The sequence below is a fragment of the Microcebus murinus genome, chromosome 20 (genome assembly GCF_040939455.1).
Source record: "Microcebus murinus isolate Inina chromosome 20, M.murinus_Inina_mat1.0, whole genome shotgun sequence".
NCBI classification, from domain to species: Eukaryota; Metazoa; Chordata; class Mammalia; order Primates; family Cheirogaleidae; genus Microcebus; species Microcebus murinus.
In genome coordinates, this window is record NC_134123.1 from 8,148,819 (window position 1) to 8,174,892 (window position 26,074).

Consider the following 26,074-nt stretch of genomic DNA (forward strand, 5'->3'; position numbering starts at 1 on the left):
AACATGCACTGCCCGGAAAAAAATTAGCATGAAGAAATAGGCACAACTATACACTATATCAGATGCCAAAAATTAGAAACAGTAGTGTTCCAATAGCATTAGTACCAGCAAAAAGATCACCAACAGCTAATCTGGCAGAAACATCAGAAGCTGTGTGTGTTTAAATTAAGAACAATTTAGCAGGCTGGTTTTTCCAAACCCACAAAATACTAGTGTAAATCAGCATAAGTCAATCTGAATTTAGTCCACTGCTATCTTCCCTCTAAATTTAGGATTACATTCCACTGGAGTTTCATGAGGAATTCCTTTTGAATTTACTATATTCCTCTATGCTTGGAGCCATCTGTGTAACTATAAATGGTGAACCACATCTGGCTCCATTTTCTTTGTAAAGGCTGTATACATGATTAAATCTGCATATGAGAACAGTCTTTGAGTACCTTTTATTCATGAAAATGTTTTTGTATATTGCCTACAGTGACAACTGAGGGGGGATCATAGTTGATCTTTTGTACACTTTTTACTGTTACATTGTGTTGCAGGACTGATAAAATGTCAGCCTACAGTGGAATGCCCACTGGTGCCTGTGGTCACTGGCACGTCCACTGGCAGCCATGGGTCAGCATACTGTAAATACACACCCTTGATCAAAAATGTCATATGATTAAATAAAAACCAAAGAATCCATCTACACCCTAAGGTCTTTTTCTTACAGAAGAAATTCCATTTATTCCAATGTTCAAGGGCATCCTCTAATGAGAGATAGGGAAGAAAAAACTCTACATCATCTGTAAAGAAATCCACAGATACCTCAGGTAGTGCCTAAGGAAAATGAAACACATATTTACATCAGGATATTTCACTTACTGAAGGAAGATGATGCCCAAATGTACTTAGAGTTTGATTTCTGGAAAGCACAAAGTGCTTATATTTGGTCACATGAGCTTTCATGATTTCCTAGGTTACAGGGGACAGATGTTCACTTTACAGAAATGAAGCATAGAGCATCTATGGGTGCTCAGCAGTGCTCTTATAAACTTTGAATGTTAGATGACTATCACACCATAAAAACTTTATCCACCCAATTTTTAAAAGGGTTAGTACCATCTTCAAAAACTAGACGAACACTTAAAAACATAGGTATTAGATTATTATCTCTCAAAGAGTTAATACCTTAAAATCACCCAAGTGTGGCCCCCTGACTGAATCCAAACTTCATGGGACAAATCCCTTTATTAAAAGGATTTCATCTGTAAAATTTGGATTCAGTCAAAAGGCCTCCCTCAAGGATCCAGAAGGCCACATGTGGCCCCAAGGCTACAGGTTCTCTACCCCTGCTAATCTGAACCCAACCTCAAATTGACTGAATTGGAGTTGGATAGTAGGGGGAGGGTCATGGGTGGAGAGGTGAAGAAGCTCTGAAGGGGTGGTGAAACGTTCATTTTAATAAGTTTTCCACATTATTTGTATAAATTGTAATTGAAGAACCACTGTATTCATCAGTTACTTAGCCCAAAAACTATAGTAACTTCAAAAATGGAATAGAATATTACCATATTATAGTATAGAGTTTCTCTCTGACCAAACAGAAAGATTTAATTACAAAAAATTTATTCTAGACTTTTAAATCAAACATTTCTTAAAGTTATACTTATTTCTTGGCATTGTTTCAAAAATGTTTTAACATATTAAAAAAGGCTCAAACCAAATACTAACATGAGGGTTTTATCTTATTAGATGATTCTCTAATATGTCATATGTCAAGTAATAAACACATTCAAAATTTCACTTGAAAAAGGAAGATGAAAATGCAATATGAAAATCATATTTTTCTCCTGAAAACTAGCCAATTTTGAATAACAAACAAATGCTCTCCTTTTTAAAACATGCTATCATTATGACTAACGAAGCAGGGAATATATGCGGTTCTTGATGAACATGGGTAGTTGGCCATGATGAACAACAGTGCCATGAAACAAAAGAGCTGTAAAAAATCTTAGGGACGGCCTTTCTGCCTCCACTGCCGCCATGGCACCCACAAAAAAGCTTGTGGTAAAGGGGGGCAAAAAAAAGAAGCAAGTGTTGAAGTTCACTCTTGATTGCACCCACCCTGTGGAAGACAGAATCATGGATGCTGCTAATTTTGAGCAGTTTTTGCAAGAGAGAATCAAAGTGAATGGAAAAGCTGGAAATCTCGGGGGAGGGGCTGTGACCATCGAGAGAAGCAAGAGCAAGAATACTGTCACTTCTGAGGTGCCTTTTTCTAAAAGGTATTTGAAATATATCACCAAAAAATATTTGAAGAGAACAATCTACATGATTGGTTGTGTGTAGTTGCTAACAGCACAGAGAGTTACGAATTACATTACTTCCAAATTAACCAGGATGAAGAAGAGGAGGAGGAAGATGAGGATTAAAATTCATTTATTTGGAATATTTTGTATAAATTCTTAAATAAAACATCGGAAGTAAAAAAAAAAAAATCTTAGGGATGATGTTGATTTTCGTAAAGTTTTTGTAACTTTTTGACTTCTGAAAATATATTATACATATTTAAAAAACTGTATTAGTGAATTTCGTAGTTCTATTTACTAATATACTGTGTGACTCTGCACACGCCTCTTAATTTTTCTTAAGTCTCTGTTCCCTCATTTATAAAATATAGGGATATTATTTTCTCTGTCATCTAATAGGGTGTTGTGCAATCTATATAATGACATTTGAATTTTTCAAAACCATATATAATTTTAATTTATGTCTGAACCTGCCATTGGTAACCCTTAACATAATGAGCCACTGTACAAAGAGAGTCAATACTAGTAGGTAAACAACATAGATGATATAAACCAGCGGAATAATGCCTTACGTTAATTTAGATAACTTTTCCAAAGTAAGCCAAAATAAAAGCCTATCACCACACTCTTTGGATATGATTTGTTTAATTTAAAAATGTAAATTTCATTTGGAAAACATAAAACATACAGCTAAAAAGTTAAAGATGTATTTGTAGCTCAGATGGCTATTTTCTGAGGTTTCAGCATATGATCAATAGAAGCAACTGTTGAATATAAGCTATAACATATATTTAAATATATATTAAATTTGTATTCATATAAACCTATATTTATAATTTATCATATGATATATTATATACTGAAAAAGAATTTAAAAAATTACACATAAATGTGCACACACATATACACACAGATATCTGTATCACTTAGCCAAACTTAAATGTGGAATAGAATCTTGTTTCTAACATAACCAGAAGGGATTAATTTCTAAAATACCACAATTGTGAAGCAGATTAGGAAAGAAAACTGAAGCAGCCCTTACAATCATTATCTCAAGATAAATTTTAGTCTTTCTTTATAAAGAATAGAGAAAATTATATTTTCCCCCAACAGAATAACTTTCAGTTAATAAACTGGAGAGTCTAGTGGAGAGACCAAAAGTGGTTCAAATACAAACTCTATTACTTCATACCTTTAATAGGTATAAAGTACCTCTTAAAGTGACTTCATTCTGTTTTATCTTCCTTGTCTGCAAAATGGGCATTTACAATACCTACATTTCAAGGGGTTGTGAGGAACTTACAACAATGAATGTAGAGTGCACAGTGTTTGCTAGGCTATAATTAGTGTCCAATAAATGAGAGCAGTTTTTACTGGCAACAAAGTGATATGATTTTCTTACTAGTGATAGATTACTGCTCAGCTTAAAAAACTCATTACCAATACCTTAAAATTTTTATTTTTTCTTTTATAAAGTATGCATATTTCTTGCAATCATCCACTGCTAATTCTTAAATCAATATTAGGTATTTTGACAAATGTTTTGATATAAAAGATCTCAAATAAGAGAACGAAAGAACACACAGAATCATGATTTACCTGTCATATAGTTTATCATAATTTTCCTTTAAAAGTTCCCGTTCCTTTTCTAAATCATTAATTCTATCCTGCAGCTAAGATGAAAAGAAAATTACATGTTAGGTGATTATTATAGAAATAGAGCTACATTATTATTATATGATTATTATAGATTATTATGATTATTATAGAAATATAACAACTATTATAGAAATAGAACTACACTGGGGATAAAAAAAAACATTAAAAAAACCCTCTGAGATGAAGCTAACAAGTTTCAGTCTTGATTCCCAAATTGCAGCTGCTAACTAGATCACTTCTATTGTCTGCATTTAATTCAGCATTGATTTTTTTCCAACTTGTTAAATAAACATAAGATTAATATTCCTGTTTGAATTTAGTATAAATGTATGCACTGCTTTGTGGCAACATGTCGAGAACTCAATACAGTATATGTTAAGAGCTTGCTGTTAAGTCCTGGGAAACAATATTTTTTACTTTCTACAACAATGAATTCTATCATTATATTAATTTTGGATTAATCTCCAAGTGACCCATAAAAAATAAAATGATTAACTTTTCTTTAAGTTCATGGTTCAAACAAATTGTGTCAATCACTATTTCTTATGTTACCTAGAATTTACAAATAGCCAGCAGCATTATGAATAAATAAATAAAATTATATACCTTGTTTTATTCCAATGAATAATATTTTTAGAAATAAATTTGGGTAATAAGTACATCTTTATAAGTAAAATGTACATTTCTGTACTCTAGTATTTATTTTTAAGTTTCATTCATAATTATAGTTTATAATCACAACTTTTCCTCATGGACCAGAGTACTCTTAAAATTCATTTCAAGTTTCAAAATTCGCTTTTCATGCTTGTAACAGAGAGTAAAAGATTCTCCCAAGATCAGAACAGAATGTGGGCACTTCATTTTATTTCTATTTTTTCAGGAACAAGTTTAACAGGCTACAGAAAAAGATCATGCTAATTGGGAGACATGAGTAGCAACAATAATAGGAAGATGAGTTTTGAAACAACTCCCTAGGAAAAGAAATTAGATACTTTCATAAAATTGCTAATATTGCAGAACATAACATCGATCGCTTCAGAAACAGATATATTCCTGTGATTTTGTTTTGGTATCTCAAATGACTAATAAGTTGTTGAAGCTGAGAAAGTTAAGTTCTGTAAGTAATCTGGCATCAGTTTCAAAATATTCTGTTTTCTTTTTACTCAAGGATCTTTAATCCTTTAGGTAATCAGTGGATCTCAGTACATTTGCAAGCTATGTTAAGCACTGATTTGCCATTCATATATTATATTGACTACTCTATTTTGCTGTGCTCAAAGCACAATTTATGTAGCTTATAATATTAAAATAAATACAATATTTGAAAGGTCTGTATTTTACTTTTTCAAGACAGTTACAGAGAAGTTTTAATGCAACAGATGGCTAAACTCTTTGGGAGCTTACCTCTTCTATTCTTCTTGCAGAAAATGTCATAGAATGTAATTGTTTCTCAAGACTACAGCATTTTAAACGCTGTTCTTTAAGTTGCATATTTAACTCATCTCCATTTGCCACCAAGGCATCATGGCTGATCCTGAGAGTTCTTTGCTTCTAAAAAACAAAAAGAAAATCTTTTAAATATTACTTTTGGATTATGCTTTGAATAAATAATTACAATTTTATAAATAAATTTATTCCTTAAGTTCACAGCATACAGCTTATTTTTCACATCACAAATAATGTATATCTGCTACTGATGTATAGGAGATACTATCAACCTAAGTGTGACATAAGGAAGAAAATATAGGGTTATTTTAGCACACAGTCACGTAATGCAAATTGTTTCTGTTCTTTATTTTATTTTCCCCTAGTTTCTGACTTGTTGAAAGTGACCAGTAAGTAAATTAGTTTTAACAACTAACTTTTTTTTCTTTTTGCTGTGGTTGCATTGGTGGGATATGCTGTCTAAAAATGCTGCATGGGTCAAAAGGGCTGACAACAGATACTTGAGCTAAAGGGATATGCCATCTTCACCACACCATATAAACAGCCTTGGATGCTTAGCTTTTAATTTAATATAATTAAGTTAAAATTTTTAATTCAGTAAAATAGTTGTAAACTCTTAATTTTTAAAAAATGGTCTATTTATGAACATGCTTTAAATTCAATTTTATATACTTCAATGTCACATAATTCCTTTATAAATAAAAGAGGTAATTACATTAAAGTCTTCTCATAGAGACCATATAACAATAACATGTAATGCCTCATTTGCTAAATAAAGGCATTTAAGCTCTATTGAAGTTTTTCTTCACTCATTTAAAAGAAACATGGCTACAGAGCTATTCAGGTCAATTTTTGTTAATACTGGTATTATTACAGAACAGTATCTTCAGCCAGATTCCTCTGGGCTCTTCACTCCATTAAGGCTGTTGGCCTGAACCTCTCAAATCTTTACCCCACATCAATTTCCAAAAGAGGTACCTGTACTACAGCAGACACTTGTTGGTATTTAAACAAATACCTGGGGTCACTGTTAAATGGAAATCAAATGGTGAAAGTGGTAATAGAATGTAAAATCATTTTTCAATTCTTTTTTAAATTCCTTATTTTAGAAATGGCTTTCAACTACATCTATTTTTAATTTCCCTCTTCTATCTGTCTATCTGTAGATAGCACTATCATTCCCACTCTCTAATCAGTCTCCTCTTTTGTTAACTCTCACATTTATACGGAAGTAGTTATTTCTTGGCATTTAAGGTAGTATGGAAAACACTTCCCAGAGCATGGCTGAAAAATATTTAACTATCTGATTCAATATTGAATTTAGGCTTCAGATGAGCCTATGCTTTGCATCAATTTACTGCTTTCTTTTTCTCAGTACTTCAAAGAAAGCACTGCTTAATATAAATTCTGCTCAACTGCAATGTTTTGGAGTTCATTAATTCCAGAACCTAAGTTAATTATGCAGTGCCAACAAATAGGAGCCCTCCGATGGCATATTCTTAGGGGGCCACAGTCCTTGTTAAAACAACCATGGGGATAAAGAATCCCTAGTATTGTCAACCCAAATTATTAAGATTTAAAATAAATACACTGATACTTGACATTAAGAGTATTCAAATATTTTCAGATAATGGTAGTAACAAGAAAAGAAAGAAAATCCACTTCAAAGAAAGATTAAACAGAACATGATTACTAACCTACTCATAACTTTGGTCTATCTTTGGTATTGTATAAACCCTTAGAATTGAAGATACACAAAAATACAGCAAAAACTTCAGTGCTATGTTCCCATAATGAATTCAGATAAAAGGAGATATGATTTATAATAAATGTGTTCATCATTTTATGATAACATAGATGTTTATAAAAAGCAAAGCAGTTAATTATTTCTTTAGTAATTAAGTTATAAATAACAATATATGAAGAGAAATTATACACATTTGTGAATAAAAAGAACAGTCTATAAAAATTACCTTTTACTGTTTGACCATTCCACGTAAAAAAAAAAAAAGAAACCTAAACACTATTTCTGAATCCTTTACATCATCATAATAAAATAAATAACTACAGTACCTCTTGAAGCTGAATAAATTTTCCTTCCATTACTGAAAGAGCATTACTTTTTTCCACTAGTTGTTTATGAAGCTTAATCATTTCTACATTTTCCCGAATATTTGACCTTCAGAGTTATATTTAAGAAAAAGAGAGACAGAAGTAAAAAAATATAAGTTAAAAGAAAAAAAGATCTATGGTGTAATCATAATTTTTCAATTAACATTACCTAGAAAATGTTTATACACTTGCACATCAATGAGGATTTTAGATTATTGTAAATGTAGGACAGATTATTTAAAACCAATTAATAATCATTCTTGAACTTTCATAACCTCAAACTCTTCAGAGTTTAAAGGGAGCTCTCAAACTTGATGACTATGTTACCTCTATAACAACTGATAATATGGATTTAAAATCATTTTATAGTGAATTGATGACTATGTTACCTCTACAATGACTGGTAATATGGATTTAAAATCATTTTATAATGTCCTGAAAGACAGTATGAACACACATTAGTTTTTATTATAGCAATGGTTCCATCACCAGTTTATACTTATTTTAAAGAGGATTATCATGCTACCTTTCCCTAAATGAAAAATATGCAATACAGCCATTCATCTTGCCACCACTCCTTCAAAGCAAAGGGTATCATAAGATTACCATTTATTGGAGTTTCCTCTTGGAGTTTTAAACTTTTCAAAATATTTCCAAAAAAAGTGACTTAGCATTTTATACTAATAATGCCCAAAGCTGGCATTTAAATATGTTGCAGATGTGCCTTTAGCTGTAAGAGATCATTTGATGTCCAGAGGGCATATAGAAACCCTATATGCTACAATACAATTTTGTATTTTTCCTACTGAGATTAAAGCAAATGTAGAATTTAACAGGAAGATCTTGTTAAAGGTTAATCACAGATCTAAATGAATACCTGTTTTCAAAAGGCATTTATTTTCCTGACAAAGAAAGCTTCCTTAATTTAATGTTTTACATTCAAAGTATTTTTAAAATTGTAAAGCTTGATTTTATACTTCATTTTTAAAGAAAGATGTGAAAATTTTAAATTCATAAACATTTCAGTATTTAAAGTAAGTTATTTTACTTGCAAAACTTATCTAGTGTACACATATTGGAAAAATTGTCACAGTGCCCTACTGGAACCAGAAAATGGACTACAAAGCTCACACATCTGTAAACCAGCTGAGGACTTGAAATACTTAATTTTCCTCTTTGATATTTGAAAGTTCATTGTATTTTGGCATTGGACAGTTAGATGTCCTCACACAGAAGATAAACAAGTCCAAGAATCTGAATCTTGCCCAGTATACAGTCTTAACACAATGTTAAAATAATTATGTGTCTAAAACATGTTATCCAGTAGTTCTGAGCACACATTCAACAGTACGGTCACCATTACTCACCCAGTACTACCCTTATTCACTAAAAATATATATACACACACAAAATACGAAGAGAAAATATATTGTAAATAAAGTCTACAGAAAATATTCATATTATTTTCATATTTAGATGTCAAGATATAATTTACCAGTTTCCCCAGAATTACTTGGTTTGATCATTCAATCTAACATTTATTATTAAGGTAAGACAGAATGTGATTCAAATAATTTAAAATCTTTTCTTATGTCTTCAGTTGTCTCTGATATTTTATTTTAGTTTTAAAATGTTAATATTTTCAAGAAGATTCAGAGGTATTTGAATAATAACTGTGTCTTAATGATAGTAACAAAGATTTAAATCTCAATATCCATTCAGCAACATAAAGTTATAGAAATAACAAGTTTTAATTTTAAATTTTCTTTTTAAGTCAAAGACCAGTAAGCATATTTCAAAAACTTTCAGTGGTTTAATGGGTGGATGCTTTCTTGAGTATTTTCCATAACTCCTTGGAGTTTAAACTTTTCAAAATACTGCAAAGAGAAATGACAGAACACTTTATACCAATAATGCTGAATGAGTAGGCATAAACACAACATAAGTAGTATTTAGAAAACACCAATAATAATGTGGCACTTTAAATAAAAGGTCAGTTTGCTACAGAGTATACCTTCTCTGGGACAATGCAAAACCTGCAAGTCTTTGATAATTACTTTTAAGTATCAGTTTTAGAGGCCTTATTAAGACTTCATATTTTTTGAGAGTAATGAGACGAAAAAGATAACCTGTTAAGCTGAAAATGCTGGGTCAGTGATAACATAAGTTAAAATCAGCAATGTGATGAATGTGGTCTAGCGCTTAAGAAGGTATACAATGAAAATCATATCAAACTTGACAGCCACTTCAACGTTTTTACATAGATGAACTACGGTAAAAGAATAAGGGTGGAAGTAATAGAGAAAGAGGAAGGGAGATGTCACAAAAAGATGACAAGGAGTAGAAGAAGGATGTTACACACAAAAGGAAACTAGAGTCATTTCTAAGATGCCAGTCCTAGCCTTCTATGCATGTGCAGTAAGGTGTCAGGTTGGTTTTTGAAGAACAGACACAGGGCTGATTTTATAAGAAATATTTTAAATGACCTCTACATAATTTTTTTGCCCTTGTCCACATACACTATGACAGGAATACCAAATCTTCAGGATGATGACATTCTAACAGAAAGAACAATGTATGGTAAAAACATTCAGATGAACTCTGTCATGTACCAAATCGTATATGCTACATTATACATGGTGAAATAATTTGGAAACAGATATCAAGCACACTAATTAAGTGCTTTGTAAAATAAATTTCTCAAATTTTTCAACAAGGATTTTGAAAAAACCATGAACCATGAATGATTAAGCTGGAAAATGCAGTTCTTTTTCTCCCTTCCGCTCCCCCCTTTTTTGTTTTACAGACATATGATTTAGAATTGTGATCAAATCTTCTAAAACTATGAGAAGAGTTGTTGGCCCATCTCTAGATTAAAAACAAACTGAAATAAATTAGATTTTATGTTGAAAAAAGTAATCCAGCTCAACAACCTGTGTGCCAAGTTTCTCTCATATAATTTGAAACAGTCAAGCAATAAACTCTGAAAAAGGAATTTCTAATGGAAGCTTGAAAACACTTGACTCCAGCTTTGCTACTGGGTGCCATAATAAATCCAGAAACTTAAAACCTCAGATACACTGGAGAAGGAAAAACTTTCAGTGGAGCTATGTAACGTATAGTCTAATATGAAAGCTTAAGAAACAAAAATCTTTGCTCCAGTGAAAGTTTCATATACTTTATTCCTTAGGCATTCAACTCCCCTCCCCCACATCCCTGCCAACATTTCATTCTTTGCTACAGTAAAGAATATGAAAGCTAAAAAAAGCCTCTTGAATTTTTGAGACTAAAATGTTATAGTATTTAACACCATTTAGAAGAGAAGGCTTTAGAACACAGAAGCTAGGTTATAAGATTCTGGGAAGTAGGTCAAATATTTATAAGATAGAATGGAGAGGTTCTTTTTGAGTAATAGTTTTAGGCTGACTAAATTCAGGGGCTAAGGTTAAAATAACGTTAGTGTCTTTAGATTTTTTTTAAACATTGGCAGACATTCCTTAAGGGTATTGTTGAAAGAAATATAGGTCATTCATAGCTCTCATTAGAAATATACAGATAACAATCACTAGCAAGTTTATCACCTTTGAATAGGACTAAAGAAGGCTGCTAGTAAACTGAATGGAATAAGTTTCACTAAAATAGCTGAGGAAAGTCTACTAGAAAGGTAATCTGGTTTTGCTCAAAACCGCTACTTGAGTTCATAGGTGAAAATAGTACTCCCTGATTTAAGATTGCATAAAGGAAAAAATTTACCTGTGTATATTTATTTGCCACTGGATCATAACTTTCCTGTGGTGTTGGCTCAAACTATAAATCAGAACTCAGCATTTTCTTACTCTTACCAGCCACAGAAATGAAGGGGACAGTCTGTCTCTCTACATGCATATAATTACATTCTTATGAAAATGCTGGGGACAGGATGAACCCAAATCCTGGTTCATCTTCTTAAGGGGACCATTTTTAAGATCAAGTTTGATGGATTCCAACTACAGGTTTATAGTAATAGGCATGGGAATCTGAGACTTATTTCAAAAAGCCCAATGGGAAATGCAGATTTACTGGCGATTAAGTTGCAAAAGTGAACTAAAGGTTTTTATTTTTTGATAGAACCATGCCAATCCAGTGTATTAACATGGGTTATTTCACAATTATCAGAAAGAATAATTGCCATGGTATACATCTTTGATGAATACAAACAGCTTATTTAGTAAGCAAAATATTTCAGAAACACCAGGTCCCTAGGGAGAAAATGGCTGTTGTTTAAAGGTAGGGAACCACTTACCCATCCCAATGTATTCATTTTACAGTTCAGGTAGCTAACTGAGATTCAGAGAAGTAAAGAATGTAACCAGAGTCTTTAAGTGATGGAGCTAACACTCAAATCTAGTTCAAAGACCTAAATTCTTCCCACTCTTCTAAGTTGCTTTCTTCCTCTAGGATATTCCTAAGTTTTAACTTAACCTTCCACAATCATGTGTGCACTAATATACTAGTTACTGTTATATTGTGACAATTTCTGTGGTTTATATAAAGTGCTGGGAAAATATGTCAAGTCACTATCACAGAAAAACCTTATATAATATTAATAAGAAAGGACACAGGGATAAAAGAAATGGTATTAATATTTGAGCCTGATAATTTTCATTGGGCAAATCTTAAGCTATTCAAAACAACAGTAAGAGCTTGGTGAATATATTTTTAAAAATGACAGATCACTCCTCTGTGCAATAATGCCTGCATGGTTATCCCTTGTCCCAGTTACCCTTCCATCAGAGAACCAGATGTGCCCTCTCAATTAGGGGGCTGGGCAATCAGGCAAATCCAAATTGAGGGGCATTCTGCAAATAACTGTCAATGGGGTAGAAAAGAGTGGGGAATCATTCTAAAATAAAGAAACTTAAAAGATATGAGAACTAAATGCAACACATGACCCTTGATCAGATCCTAGATTAAAACACAACAAAAACGGTTATTTTAGAAAAATTCAAATTATAAAGGACATTATTGCAGCAATTGGGGAAATTTGGATATAGACTGTATATTAGATGACACTACCATATCATTCATTATTTAATGTCTTGAATATGATAGCTGATTTCTGGTTGTGTAGGAGGATACCACTGTTCATAGAAGATACTTGTACAGAAGGTGAAGTGATCTATGCACCTAACTTTCAAATGGAGGAAGGGAGGAAGGAAGAGTGTGGAGGAGAATGGAAGAATGAGAGAAGGGGAGAAAGAAAAGAGATAGGAGAGGAGGGGAGCGAAAAGAAGAGAGGAGAGAGAGAAAAACGGGTTCATACAGGAGCATGTAGAATGCAGAAATAGGCCTCTTGTACCATTCACAAATATGCTAAGGGGTAAAATGTATGTGAGTGCTCACTCTACTTTCCACTTTTCCGTAGGTTTGCAATTTTTTAAAATGGAAACTTGGGGAATAACTTAGAGTGCTAGGCAGTAATCTGGTATCTGTGCAGAGGAAAAAGAGTGAGCCCCCAAAGCCAAGATGTTTCTTATAATGCATGGCTGCAGAAGGCCTCTCTGTTGTAAGATTTGACAGTGTGCTGTCCGCCAGTAGAGAGGGAACAAGTCAGAGTGTTTGAAATTCTTATGGGTTAAATTTCCTCCACTGGGACATTATGGCACTTACATGATTTTTAATGAAAAAGGTAAACACCCTAACATTTATTTAAGAAAACACTTAGTACAAACTAGTTACACATTTGGTAAGAGTATAAATATTTTTGGAGTTGAAAAAGGTCAATAAATGGTAAAATTATTCTGATTTTTAATGTTCATGTACATGTGTTCACTGGTTACTACTTTGCATTTAATTTAAGACGACCTTTTTAATAAGCAGAAAATGTGCATTTTTATATTGTTTAAATTTTAATATGGATTTTTGTTCAAAACAACACAGACATTCAGGCTACTTGTAAATGATACAAGATTTTTTGCTAATGAGGCATTATGTAGAACATATGCAAAAATCACAACTCAGTCTTCCAAAATAGACCACAACAACAGGAAAAAACATGATTTTAATAAAAAAGAGCAGCACTGGGCTTTTACTTCAAAGCAATTAAGGGCTTTGGATAACCAAAAGTTTATGTCAAGCTGATGCCAAACCAAACTGGTCTATTAAACACATACTATGAAGAGTTTCTGTACTATTCTATGAAAAGGCTCTTTGCCATAAATACCAAGCACTGCCACTCCGAAGATTACAACTACGTTAGGTTCGTGTTTGAGAACAAGGAGTCCAACATCCAGATCAGACTTCTAGAATTTCAAATCTGAAATAATGTATCCGTGAAAGAGAAGTTCAAATATGTTTTCCATTTTGTGATTTTTCTCTACAGTAAATTATACTAAGTTTTATATTCTCCCAGACATTTTTTTCAACAGTTTTCCATTAGTCTCAAAAAAATTGCTGTTACACATAAAATTTTGAGATATGTGTAAACATTAAAAAAAGCATTGAGTACCCTTATTTTAAGTTATTTCTTCTGCTTTCACAATTGTATTTCCAGAAACAATATGCTATTCACTACAGATATCCTTCCTTCTAAGCAAATGACATAAATTTTCAATTTTGTAATATCAGTGAGGTAGGGTATAAACTATTTCTTTGGCTTCTACAATAGAAGTTCCTTTGCCTGTAATACTCATTTTGTCTCTGCTTTTAATTCTTGGTGTGACAAAAATAGACAGCTATAGAGTAAATAATATAGCCCCCTGAGGAGAACCTTAACTCTACTATGTGTATATGTTGGTGTCTCTTGTTGGCAATATTTATAGTAGACAGTGTGTCCTTGTCTATCAGTCTATTTCTTCTGCTGGTCCTAGGATTAAAGGGCTTTTGGATCTTCCTTTTATTTAATACTCAAAAGTCTGGCTCCTAGATGACCATATCTCTTTGGAAAAGGGATATGGTCCAAAACAGTGTCCATTTTACTCTCTAAGGACTTGAGAAATGTAACAGGGGAAGCAGTCCCTGATAACTTTGTACTCAGTGGTTGAGTAAATCTGATAGGGACAGCTCAAGCTTCAGATTGGCCTATGTGAATTTTTATATTCACACAATGTCTTAACGATAGCTGTCAGCAATTTACTATAATCACCCAATTCAGTGTTGAGGTTTGATCCTTCAAGGAAGCATTTCTTTGTTTTTAAAGAATGCTGAGTCTAAATCAGTTCTTATTCCTAGGGGAATATGGATAAACTCCTAGGTATTCAAGCTTACCCTTGGTTTAAAGCCAGGGTTCAAATTACATCTCCTAATTTAAATACAATTCTCAACAATATTCATGTTTCTTTTGCCCTACACTTAAAAGGGTATATAATGCCATTAGATATAGGACTTCCTTATATAATTTAACATTACACACAGCTTTTTAGGAACAGAAATTACAGAGGTAATATTAATCTTTTAAATTTCTGAAATATAAATCTTTTCATATATATTTAGCCCACTTTTAAAAAAAACAAGTCTGAGGCCGGGGCGTGGTGGCTCACACCTTTAATCCTAGCACTATGGGAGGCTGAGGCAGGTGGATCACTCAAGGTGATGAATTTGAAACCAGTCTGAGCAAGAACAAGACCTGGTCTCTACTAAAAATAGAAAGAAAATTAATTGGCCAACTAAAATATATAGAAAAAATTATCTGGGCACGGTGTGCATGCCTGTAAGTCCCAGCTACATGGGAGGCTGAGGCAGAAGGATTGCTTGAGCCCAGGAATTTGAGGTTGCTGTGAGCTAGGCTGATGCCATGGCACTCTAGCCCGGGAAACAGAAAAAAAAAAAGAAAAACAAGTCTGATATTATGCATCTTTTCTTAGCTTTTTCATATATTACTATGTAAGTTTAGTTTGTTAAAAGATGAATAAACTTTGAATCTGAAATGAAAAGCAAGAAAATCTTACTTTTTTTTTGAAATAAGAAACTAGCCATATGTAAGCAGGGTATCATACATGTTGTAAAGAAGAAAAATAAGCAGAGGAACTAGGTTTGGTTTAAGAAAATAATTGAAAGAAATGAAAGAGACATAAGAAATGTAACAACTGAATGCAATGTGTAGACGTTATTTATATTCCAATTGAAATGAATAGTATAAAAACATTTTCAGGGAAGTTTGAATATAAGCTGGTTATTAGATGATACCAAGGAATTGCTATGAATTCTGGTAGCTGTGATAAAGGATGGTAATTACGTTAAAAATATTCCTTTTCAGACAGAGATACATGTTGAAGTATTAATATTTCTGGGTAAGGTGACATGTGTAGCTGGGGCTAATTAATTGAAGAAAATAGGGCTGGGCTTGTTGGATCATGCCCATAAATCTCAGCACTTTAGAATGCTGAAGTAGGAAGACTGCTTGAGGCAGAAGTTCGAGACTAGCTTGGGAAACATAGTGAGATCCTGTCTCTACAAAAAATACAAAATTAGCTGGTGTGGTGGTATGTGCCTATAGTCCTAGCTACTTGAGAGGCTGAGGCAGGAGGATCATTTGAGCCCAGGAATTTGAGGCTTCAGTGAGTTGTGATTGTGCTGCTGCACTCAGCATAGGTAACAGAGCAAGATCCTATCTTGTAAAAGAAAAAAAAAGAAAGTAGAGGAAACAGACAAAACAAGATTGGTAAGATACTGATAACTGTTAAAGCCGAGTAATGGGTACCATGGGGTTTCATATACTACTCTCTCTATTTTTGTGTAAGCTTGGCACAGAAAAAATAAAATAAAATAAAATAAAAAGATAAGACCCATAAAGGGAAGAAAATAGTTCAAGAAAGAATAAGGTAAAGTCTTATTGAAGGTACAACGTCAAAGCACAAAATGAGTGAACTGGCATTAAGAACCAAAAAGGAAGGTGGGAAAGAAAATACTGCACATTATAAAAAGTAAATGGAAAAGTGGCAAGATCACTGACAGGTACCAGAGTAATCCCTAACAATCAACAGATTATGACACAAACTTTGAGTATTAGGAGAGGTAATATCTTTTAGGGACCAAAAACTGATAACATATTATGAAATTTACTATCTTTTAAGGTTGGAAAAAATTTTAATAAGGGTGAACTTATGTACAAGGTATGCCAACAGCTGAGTTCCTGTCACTCATATTTCTCTAGGTAGCTACAATCAAATGGTATCAGAACTTCTTGCAAGATACTTGGGAGGCTGAGGCAGGAGGATTGCTTACGGCCAGGAGTTTGATGAGACCAGCATAGGCAACAAGAGTAAGACCTTGTCTCAAAAAACAAAACAAAACAAAACGATAACAACAACAGAAAAACCAACTTCCTGCAGTCTTGGCAAATGGGGCAAATAAACAGAGGAAACAAGATAAGGGTGATTTCCACCCATCAGAAGCTACCTGAAAGCAGAGCAGGTCATGGAAAACCATCTTTAGACTAGAGTTGTTGATAGTAGATAGCAGGTCTAGAGCAAGGTTATACAAAGAATGTTAAGTAAAAACATGATTTTAAAATAGACTAGATAAACTTATTCTTTTATAGCACATGATAAAGTATTTTAAACTAATTCTGACCTTATCAAAGTGATATTTCTGTTTCAACATACCTTTGATCTGTAGCCTGCTGTTCTCGAAGCTGAAGAAGAGATAACTCAATTTCATTTTCTTTTCTCCTCAACTGAGTTTTCAGGATCTCAGCCAAGTGCTCTAACTCTTCTATCTGGCCTCTCTGTGACTGAATAACATTTTCTCTGAAAAAAAAAAAAAAAGAGCCTATATAATAATTTATAGATTGAGGAAAAAAGTGCAGTATTTAAGATAAGTGCAAAGAAAGTTCTTCATAATAAAGAGCAAACAGAAGTTAAAAAATTTAGCTTAAGTGCCTCTGCACTCAATGAAATAGGAGCAGATTAAATGTGACAATTTGTAAATACATATGGAATAATGCTAGATATTGCTTTTTACAAGATAATCTCTTGGGCAATGGATTGGACTTTGGTTCAATTCAATTAAGTATTTACTGATCATCTACTATGTACTCTACCACCTGGTCTTCAGATAATTTATATGCCTTCTTTCTTTCATATATGCACATCTGCCTATATCACCCAAATTAACACTTCAGAGAGAGAGATGGCAGGAAACTTGCCAAACACAACTTGTATTCTCTGGCATTCATTTATCTCTACCATGTCTGGCAGCATCCCTGTGTAATGCGCCTCAGGAAACTGTTAGGAACCCTGGCTTTTCAGCTGATTATCAGGTAACAAGATTATGTCTAGTCTTTTATTTTCTGACAGGCTAATAATTATTGTAACTGATATTTAAAATATTCAGAAGAAAACATTTTAAGGCCATAGTATTCTTAAACAGCTATCTAAAGTATGATACTCTTTGTGTTATGTTTTCTTTCCTTGTTCAGTATTGTTATTTTTTTTGATGATCCAGGTGAAGGCCTATTAATAAAGTGGAACTTTACCTTCATTTGTGTGACTCACAGACACTGAAACCATGAGGCTTTGATTAACTGGAAAAGTAAGCTAAATGTGGCAGAAGTAACTTTTTTGAAACCACGATATGATGAAGAATGCAGTACCATAGAATCATATGGAAACAAAATCTGAAATCCATATGTATCTGATAACTCCAAACTTTAAAGCCACTCCCTCCTTTTTTTTAACCACAAAAAGAGCTAATTGATTCAGGATCTAAAAAAATTACCTGTGATTTTCTGCCTCTAAATCTTACACTATTCTAAATGATTGGACTTTATGGTATTCCTTTGGGGGTAAAATCATAAATAAAGCAGAATATTTTATAAACCCTTCCATCAATACAGTTGGGTAAGTTGTTCATTTTCCTAAAAATATGTTACATAATATCTATTGTTACCCTACAGAAACATGGCAGTATTTTAGTGGAGCAAATTATTTATACGTAATCCAATTTTATTTAAAATAAAGGAAAGGGAAGGATTAAAAAAAAGACATAATCAATAAACAATGTTCTAAAATGACCACAAAAAGAACACATACAAATTTCTTATTTCTCCTCTGGCTTCTTCAAGTAAACTGTCGCCATACTTTGTAAGCATGGGCTGTAGTGTTTCTGCTACATCCACCTCTTGGAATCTTATACCTAAAAATACAGTAATGAAGTTAGAAAACAAGGATCTCTCATTTGCTATCATAAGGATATTTGTAATATAATAAAATCTCTTATTAAGTACTAAGAGTTATGTGTCCTATAGTACAGAGAATTAAAAATACACTGCTTTAGGGAATAGATCTCAGCCATCAGTAAGGCATTAAATAAAACACAGTGATAGCCCATTTAACAAATTCTACTGTAGAAACCAAATTACCTAGAAATAATTTGATTCAGCTTAAGATTTAGAACTCCTTCAGTAATTTCTAAAAGAACCAAAGTCTTTAGTTCAGGTCTGGACGACGTAAACTGAAGTATGAAGAAAAAAAGGTTCAAAAACATGACTTTTTTTTGGTGTTTCTGGTAAAGGTTTTTGATGTTCCTGATAAAGGTTTTTTGATTTTGATTTTTTAAATTTTTTTTTTATTTCAGCATATTACAGGTGTACAAATGTTTAGGTTACATATATTGCCTTTGCCCTGCCCGAGTCAGAGCTTCAAGCATGTCCATCCTCCAGACAATGATTTTTAAATTAGTCATTCACATTCCTTTCCCTTAAATGTTTAAGTCAAAATGTTTTCTGTATTTTGGTTAATTCTATCTCAATAAGAAAATCCATATTTAAACAAAGGTTAATTTGGGAATGGATCATCAACAGAATTCCTTTAAATAAAACATTTCCCTGTTGCATTTAAAATAAATGTAATTTTTCTTCTAAAATAGTTATATAAAATTTTACAAAGATAGTTCCACTGGTGAAAATGAGACTTATCTTTAATTATGTAAGTTATTTCATATTTATAGAATATTAAATTATTAGTTTATGGTAGATAAAATATGATTTAGATTTTAAAATGGAGAATAGTCCCAGATAAAAAGATACAGAATAAATTTAGGCTTTTTAGAAAAGTTTACTTCTAAAAATGAGAATTTTCATTTGAATAATGGCACTATTGGTCTTTCCAAAATATTCAACATCTGTTACCCTAATCTTAAAGAATGGAAAAATCTCTGCCTAACACATTAAATATCAATGGTTTACTGTGTTAGTTAGAATTTACCAATTATATTGTCATTAAATATGAAATGTCCAATTTTGAATCAAAAGTTTAAATTATTACATCTCAAAAAGAAGTAAAATTAATCAAAGTATGTGCCTAAATTATCAATACAATTTTGACATCTTAGTGGTAGCTTGCTTATGCCAGTAGCAAAGAAGCCTGGAGAGCAATGAAATTGTGAAAGGCATTTTCCATGGCTTGTTGAGAATTGACTATTTTTTCTTCCAAGAAGTGGTCTGAAGCCTGGAAGAAGTGGTAGTCAGTTGGTACAAGGTCTGGTGAATATGGCGGATCACAGAGAGTTTCCAAGTCCAGCCTCTGTAGTTTGAGCAACATTTTTTGTGACATGTGGTCTTGCAAGGGGATTGGCCTGTCTCTACTGACCAATCTCAGCTGCTTAATCGCAAGCATCCTCATCATTTTCTCCACTCAGTTGCAGTAGACATCCACTGTAATTGACTGACCAGGTTTCATGAAACTGTCATGGATAATATCAGTACTGGACCACCAGACACCATTAGCTTTGTTTTGATGAGTATTCATTCAGTTTTGGACAGCGTTCCAGCACTTCATCTTTATCCAACCATTGCGCTGAATGCTTGCAATTGTTGAAAAGAATCCATTTTTCACCACATGTGACAAAATAGTATACAAATGGTTCACCTTCATGTCGTGACAGCAAAAAAAGTCAAGCTTTGAGATTATTTCTCTTCTGATGCTTGTTTAATTCATGCAGTACCCATCTATCCAGCTTCTTGACCTTGCCCCTTTGTTTCAAATGGTCCAATATTGTTGGAAGAGTAACATCAAACCTTGCTGCTAATTCACGTGTAGGTTGCTATGGATTCGCTTCCACTACAGCTTTCAGCTCATCATTATCCGCCTCCATCTCAGGTCACCCACATGGCTCATTTTCAAGATTAAAATCACCAGAACGGAACTTCTCAAACCATCTACATACTGTGCGTTCATTAGGCACATCCTTCCCAAACACTTTGTTGATATTTTGGGTTGTCTGCACTGTATTGGTTCTTGAAATTTTTATATTACATTGATCACACCTTAAAGCAGTACTTCCCATCCTTTATCCCGAGAAGGCACATGTAGAAAATAGCATTTGTATAGCAGCTTGTGGGTAAAAGCTGCCTATAGCCAGAGAGGGTATGGGGTTCTTACCCAGCAACCCTAGGCTGAGCTATTCCTGACAACTCTGGCCTAAGTCCCAGCCTCAGAGGCAGTCCTGAAAAGTGTATTAAGGTTGCTAAGGTATCAACTTTGGTAATGATGCCTCAAGTTTATTCAGAAAGACAGTGATTAAGAAAGTATTCATCATTACTTAATGCTTTGTGCAATTTCCATGTCCTGGACTCTACCCCGAACAGTGAGTAAGGTCTAAATCATGAAGAGCAGATAAACAAGGAGAAACTTAAACTATGTAGTCACGTTTTTAAAAGACCCTGTTACTCTGTGGCTTTTTTTTCCTTAGAGGGAGAAATGTCCATCAAACTCTTCTATTTAAACAGCAATTTGTAGCACTAGATTAGTTTGCTATTTAATCTAAAAATTGGGGTTTATCTATTTATTTTTTTAGAGACAGGGGTCTCTCCATGTTGTCCAGGATGAACTGAAACCCCTGGGCTCAAGTGGTTTTCCTGCTTCAGCATCCCAAGGACCATAGGTGTATGCCACTGTGCCTGGCTTAGGCAATATTTTTATTTAGTATAATATAAAAGACCTTGCAGACCTTAGAGATCACCTTGCCCAGTGATGGTCCCAGATGGCAAAATTAAGATTCAGAGAGGATAAGTGACATTTTAATGGTAAAATGTATTATTGTGGAGCTACCATCCAATTTCTTATCTGATCTGGTGTTATTATCACTCCATTTTATAGATGGGGAATATGAGGCTGAGAGTTCCAGTATTCTATGTAAAAAAGTTAAGTAGTGGCAGTATTTTATGATTTATAATTCATTATGCTTACTTTGGTTATATTGAAAGTTGACTGCCAATCTCACATAGCTAGGAGTAGCCAAGCCCTTTCATCCTGAAGCTGCCTCCTGCTTGTGTGGAGGCCTTATTGACTTCAAAGGAAGTCTATCTAGGGAACAGAGAGTGTTAACATTTTGGCTTAGAGAGAAAACTACAACAAATTTTTCTCTCTTTCTGTTCATATGGTGTTTTTTTTTTTCTTCCTCAATAAACAGAAACTAAAGTTTAACATGATTCTTTATATCTCTAAAAATATTTGGTCTTTATGTAAAGTATATTCCAAACAAAAATCAATTAGAGCTAAAACTTTATTTCCTTTCCTAGTAGTTGACATTTTAAAAATGTTACTTAAAATATTTATTGGCTTTTAGTTCTATTATAATAAAGTTTGTGGGTAGAGAAAACTGATAATTTTTATTAGAAATATTCATGTCAAGTCTTATCTATGTAATTGAATTGCCTTGTAAGCTGGGTAGGTTTTAGGTTATCCATTTTCAAAATGAAGAAAGTGATTGACCTCTGATCATTTTCAGAGATGGAAGAGAACTTTATGTAAGGAAACTTGTCCAAGGTCACCAGCTAGTAAGTGAAGGAAGAACACATTACACTGTTATGTTGCCTCCATACAATAAGAAAGATTTCAATATTTTTGCAAATTTTATAAAAGATTTTTGGATGAAAACTTAAATGTGATCATTGAAAACAATAAGTGTGGTCATATATAAGCAAACTAGCTGGTTTCCCCACTTGCCTGAGTTTGTATGATTTCTATCTATATTATAATCAAGTCAAACTCAACTCAAATTTTACTTAGTTCATACATGTTTCTTTTATCAGGATGAACAGTTATGTGGAATGTTTTCCTATACAAATGTGAGACTGATCTCATGATTCTTAAACAATCTTCATTACAATACTATTTTATCAAAAAGCAAGTCAAAAATTATTTTTCTAGAGATACCTGAAAGTATGAATAATACAGAAATAAAACTCTGTGTTTGTGTGTGAAAACAATCGATTATAAGACTTAAGTTTAGGATTTAATGTAAGCTTTGTTTTACCTTTCCTGGGGCATTCCTGTAAACCTGCATTTTCATTCGTTTTTCTACGCCCAGTGTTAATGCGAGACTGTACACGATTGTATGGAGTTTGCCTGTAACCCTGGATTTGAAGTTGCTGTTTGGCAGAAATTAGTCTGTTTTTGAGGACTTCATTTTGTTTTTCAAGCTCATGAACTTTCTCTTGCTGCTGCTCAATCATTTCTTCCATTTCCACATCTCGTCCCAGCCGCTTGGGGCCGCCACCAACCCGCTCATATCTTTTCTTGTCATTAACTAGCCGTATTAACTTGGTGGCCATTCTAGGGAAATAATAAAAAGATGAAAAGGAATGTGAGAAGTCAGCATAAAATGCATTCTGTTGAAAGGAACATAATCACTGTGAAGACTTCAGTGCAGAACCTGAATAATAAATTTCAGGTTTTGATGTAACTATTACTGCCTGTGAAGAATCCTTTGATGATAATTGAAACCACTGGGCAACAATCTGCTTTATAGCACTGACAAATAACAGTTTCCTAAGGCTTATCATTTAAGGTTAGTAAAGAGAGGACACATATTTACTCCATATGTTCCTGAAATGCAATTTTTAACGCATGACCTTATATAGGAATGTTGTATGCACTTAAATGTAGTTACAGATTGTGGATGTGGTGGGTTATATCTGCAATCCACAGTAAATTAAAACTTTTGAAAAGTGTGTTAAGACTATGCAGCATTTAGGTAATATATTGTTTTCAGTTTCTCTAGGATTAAGACACATTATACATATAAAAATTTTAGAATGCACAGATGCACACATATAAAGCCAATGAAAAATTCAAAAGAAGCCAAAATGCACCATTAAATGTTGCTTAGTGCTCAAGAAACATTTGTGTTTAATGGTAGAAAATAATTAGATGCAAAAAGTATCATTTTAATGCTACCTTTAAATTTAGACATAAATTGTGCTTTTGACATCTCAGGAGTTTATACCTTTGATTCTTTTAAGTTTTGATAGAAACTGGTTAGACAGAACAAAAGACAGAAAGGGCACATGGGGGTGATGTAATATACACGTACGGAAAACATGCCTGACAGTGAATGGAAAAATCTTGGCAGGACAAGAAAGAAAAGGTGGCTTTGATGAGAGACACAAGTTCAAGACTTTACAAAATTGGTCGCACATCTTCAATAGCTGATTCTAGTTTATAGCGAATCTATTTTTATAAAGATCCAGACAGGAGATTGAAAATAAAAACACACTTCATTTTTCTTTAAATGGGGTTTGCTTTATTTTAGTATGGTTATGGACAGAAGCTTTTACTTAAGACAACAAAAGTGAAATAAAAAAATCCTTAATAGCTTTGGGATGTTATAGAACAACCTTTTTTTTTTTTTGCCCTAAGCAGAGTCCTCTGTAAATGCGGTAGTAATACATGTCTATCTGCACTTCAGGCTACTCAGCCTATAGCATGTGGCATCAGGGAGAGCTATGCATAACATAATCAGTTAAGATTGTTTTCTCTTTCCCTTGAGGCATACCCATTAAGCATGCTTTATAAGGGATATAGGATAATAAAAACCAAGATCCAAGAGTACCACAAACACTCTAGTAAAATAATCAATGAATTAGTTCCTTTTCACCTAATCCAGAGAATGATATATCATTGGTAAATTTGGCCAGGTATCACAGTCCAAGGGAGTCACATACTCTACCTAGCGCTTTAATGAGTTTAGGGTCCTGAGCCCCACCCAGTGACCTATCCATAAAGATAAGGTAGTTATCCAAATGAGATGTCAATCTAAATACTTGAATCTTCTGTTCAGAAGAGAGACATTCACACAGAGATACAGATTACATTCAAAAGAAAGACATGGATTTAATATGAAATGGAAGTAAATAGCTAGAGAAGTGTCTTTAATTCCTTAAATGATGTTCAAGTAAACTTTGTCAAGAAATATAAGATTGCATCCGTTTGTCCATGAATAGCAATTCTATTTGTTGGAATTGATTGTTTTATGATACTAATGAGACATAAGTGATCTGGTAAAGTTTGAGTACTTATTTAAAAATGTAGTTCATAAAAATCTATATTTATAGAAAGTGATGCTAATTGCATCTTAAGGATTAATTTAAAGACAGTTTTACCCCTGTATCTAGGTCACTGTCAGTAGTGTAAGATTGAGAAGGAATTTAGAACTTTGGGTCAGTGTTTATTAGATCACTGCTCTCATGGCTGAGTAAAACAAAATCCCATGAGGTTAAATGGCTTGAACATATCATAGGCTAGTGGCAGAGAGATAACAGAACATATACATACAATTTGACTCCTAGCCCAGTCTTTTTGCCATTAAATGAGATGACTTATTATTAAGTTGTTTTTTGGCTAGGCCAAATTACTAATGAGGTCAAGGTTGTGAATTCAACTGTTTTACTGACCAATAGGTTTACAGAGAAAAAAAATGTTCAGTGGTCATAGAATACCTGTCACATTCTGACTGGCTGACGTGTGTGTTACTGGTCAGAAAGGGACTCAGACAAGGGAGTCACATGTCTTGAACAGCCATCATGACTCAAAAATCAACTCAAGTAAAAGGCCTGCATACGTCAGGTTACGAACTCATAAGACAAAGCCCACAGAGTAGAAATTGAACTAGAATCACCTCTTTAAGATTAACTCTGAGCAGGAAAAAACCCTATACTTTTTCTTCAATGGCTATCTCTTTGAACCTGGAATATTATTATGAACATTGACCTGCTCATGCTTACAAATGAGAATGCACTTTTTTGTTTTTAATGCCATACATTCAGAAGATAGGCAAAGTGTTTCTAATTAAAAAGAATTAAAGAATATCTACCCTTAAATCATTCCTGCACAATTTTTTTGCACATAAATCAAAAGTGGCACAATATGTTTCTTTAAAAACAGTAGAGGCTCTTTGAAATAAATATAGAATCGGGACTAACCCAAGCAAAGTTAAATAAGTTCCAGAGACTTAAGTGATATTTTCATTAGTAAACCCCAAATCTTAAGGGAACATGCATTAGAATAGTTAATTACTTTTTAAAACTTTCATATTAAAATAAAAACATTTAAAAGCAGAACTTTGGCCATTTGCTTATTAAACTATAAATATTATTAAACCAAAAGTTATTTATAAATATGATATACGCCTGGCACTCTTAGCTATTAGCCCTTTTCTTTCAAATAGCAACTTCAGACATAATAAACACTCACATAATCTTTTTGGTTTATTATTCTAGTTTGCAGGATTTTCCATTTTTAAAAATTGTACTTATTTGCAACCTGCCTTGTTCCAAAAATAATTCAAGGTGTGGTTTTCAATTA

The 26,074-nt window shown here is 33.1% G+C and overlaps 1 protein-coding gene and 1 pseudogene across 1 annotated transcript in view; one reads left to right on the forward strand and one right to left on the reverse strand.

The window, feature by feature from the left end:
* The window catches only part of RPGRIP1L (RPGRIP1 like), a 110,876-nt gene that overhangs the window by 79,800 nt on the left and 5,002 nt on the right, over positions 1-26,074 (reverse strand). The window contains exons 4-9 of the mRNA XM_075995646.1: positions 22,746-23,044; positions 18,521-18,623; positions 17,093-17,236; positions 7,473-7,578; positions 5,358-5,504; positions 3,894-3,967 (exon numbers count right to left, since the gene is read on the reverse strand). Coding sequence (XP_075851761.1) covers positions 3,894-3,967; positions 5,358-5,504; positions 7,473-7,578; positions 17,093-17,236; positions 18,521-18,623; positions 22,746-23,044 — 873 coding nt within the window. The remainder of the gene's footprint in view (positions 1-3,893; positions 3,968-5,357; positions 5,505-7,472; positions 7,579-17,092; positions 17,237-18,520; positions 18,624-22,745; positions 23,045-26,074) is intronic.
* On the forward strand, positions 2,029-2,417 carry LOC142862606 (large ribosomal subunit protein eL22 pseudogene; annotated as a pseudogene).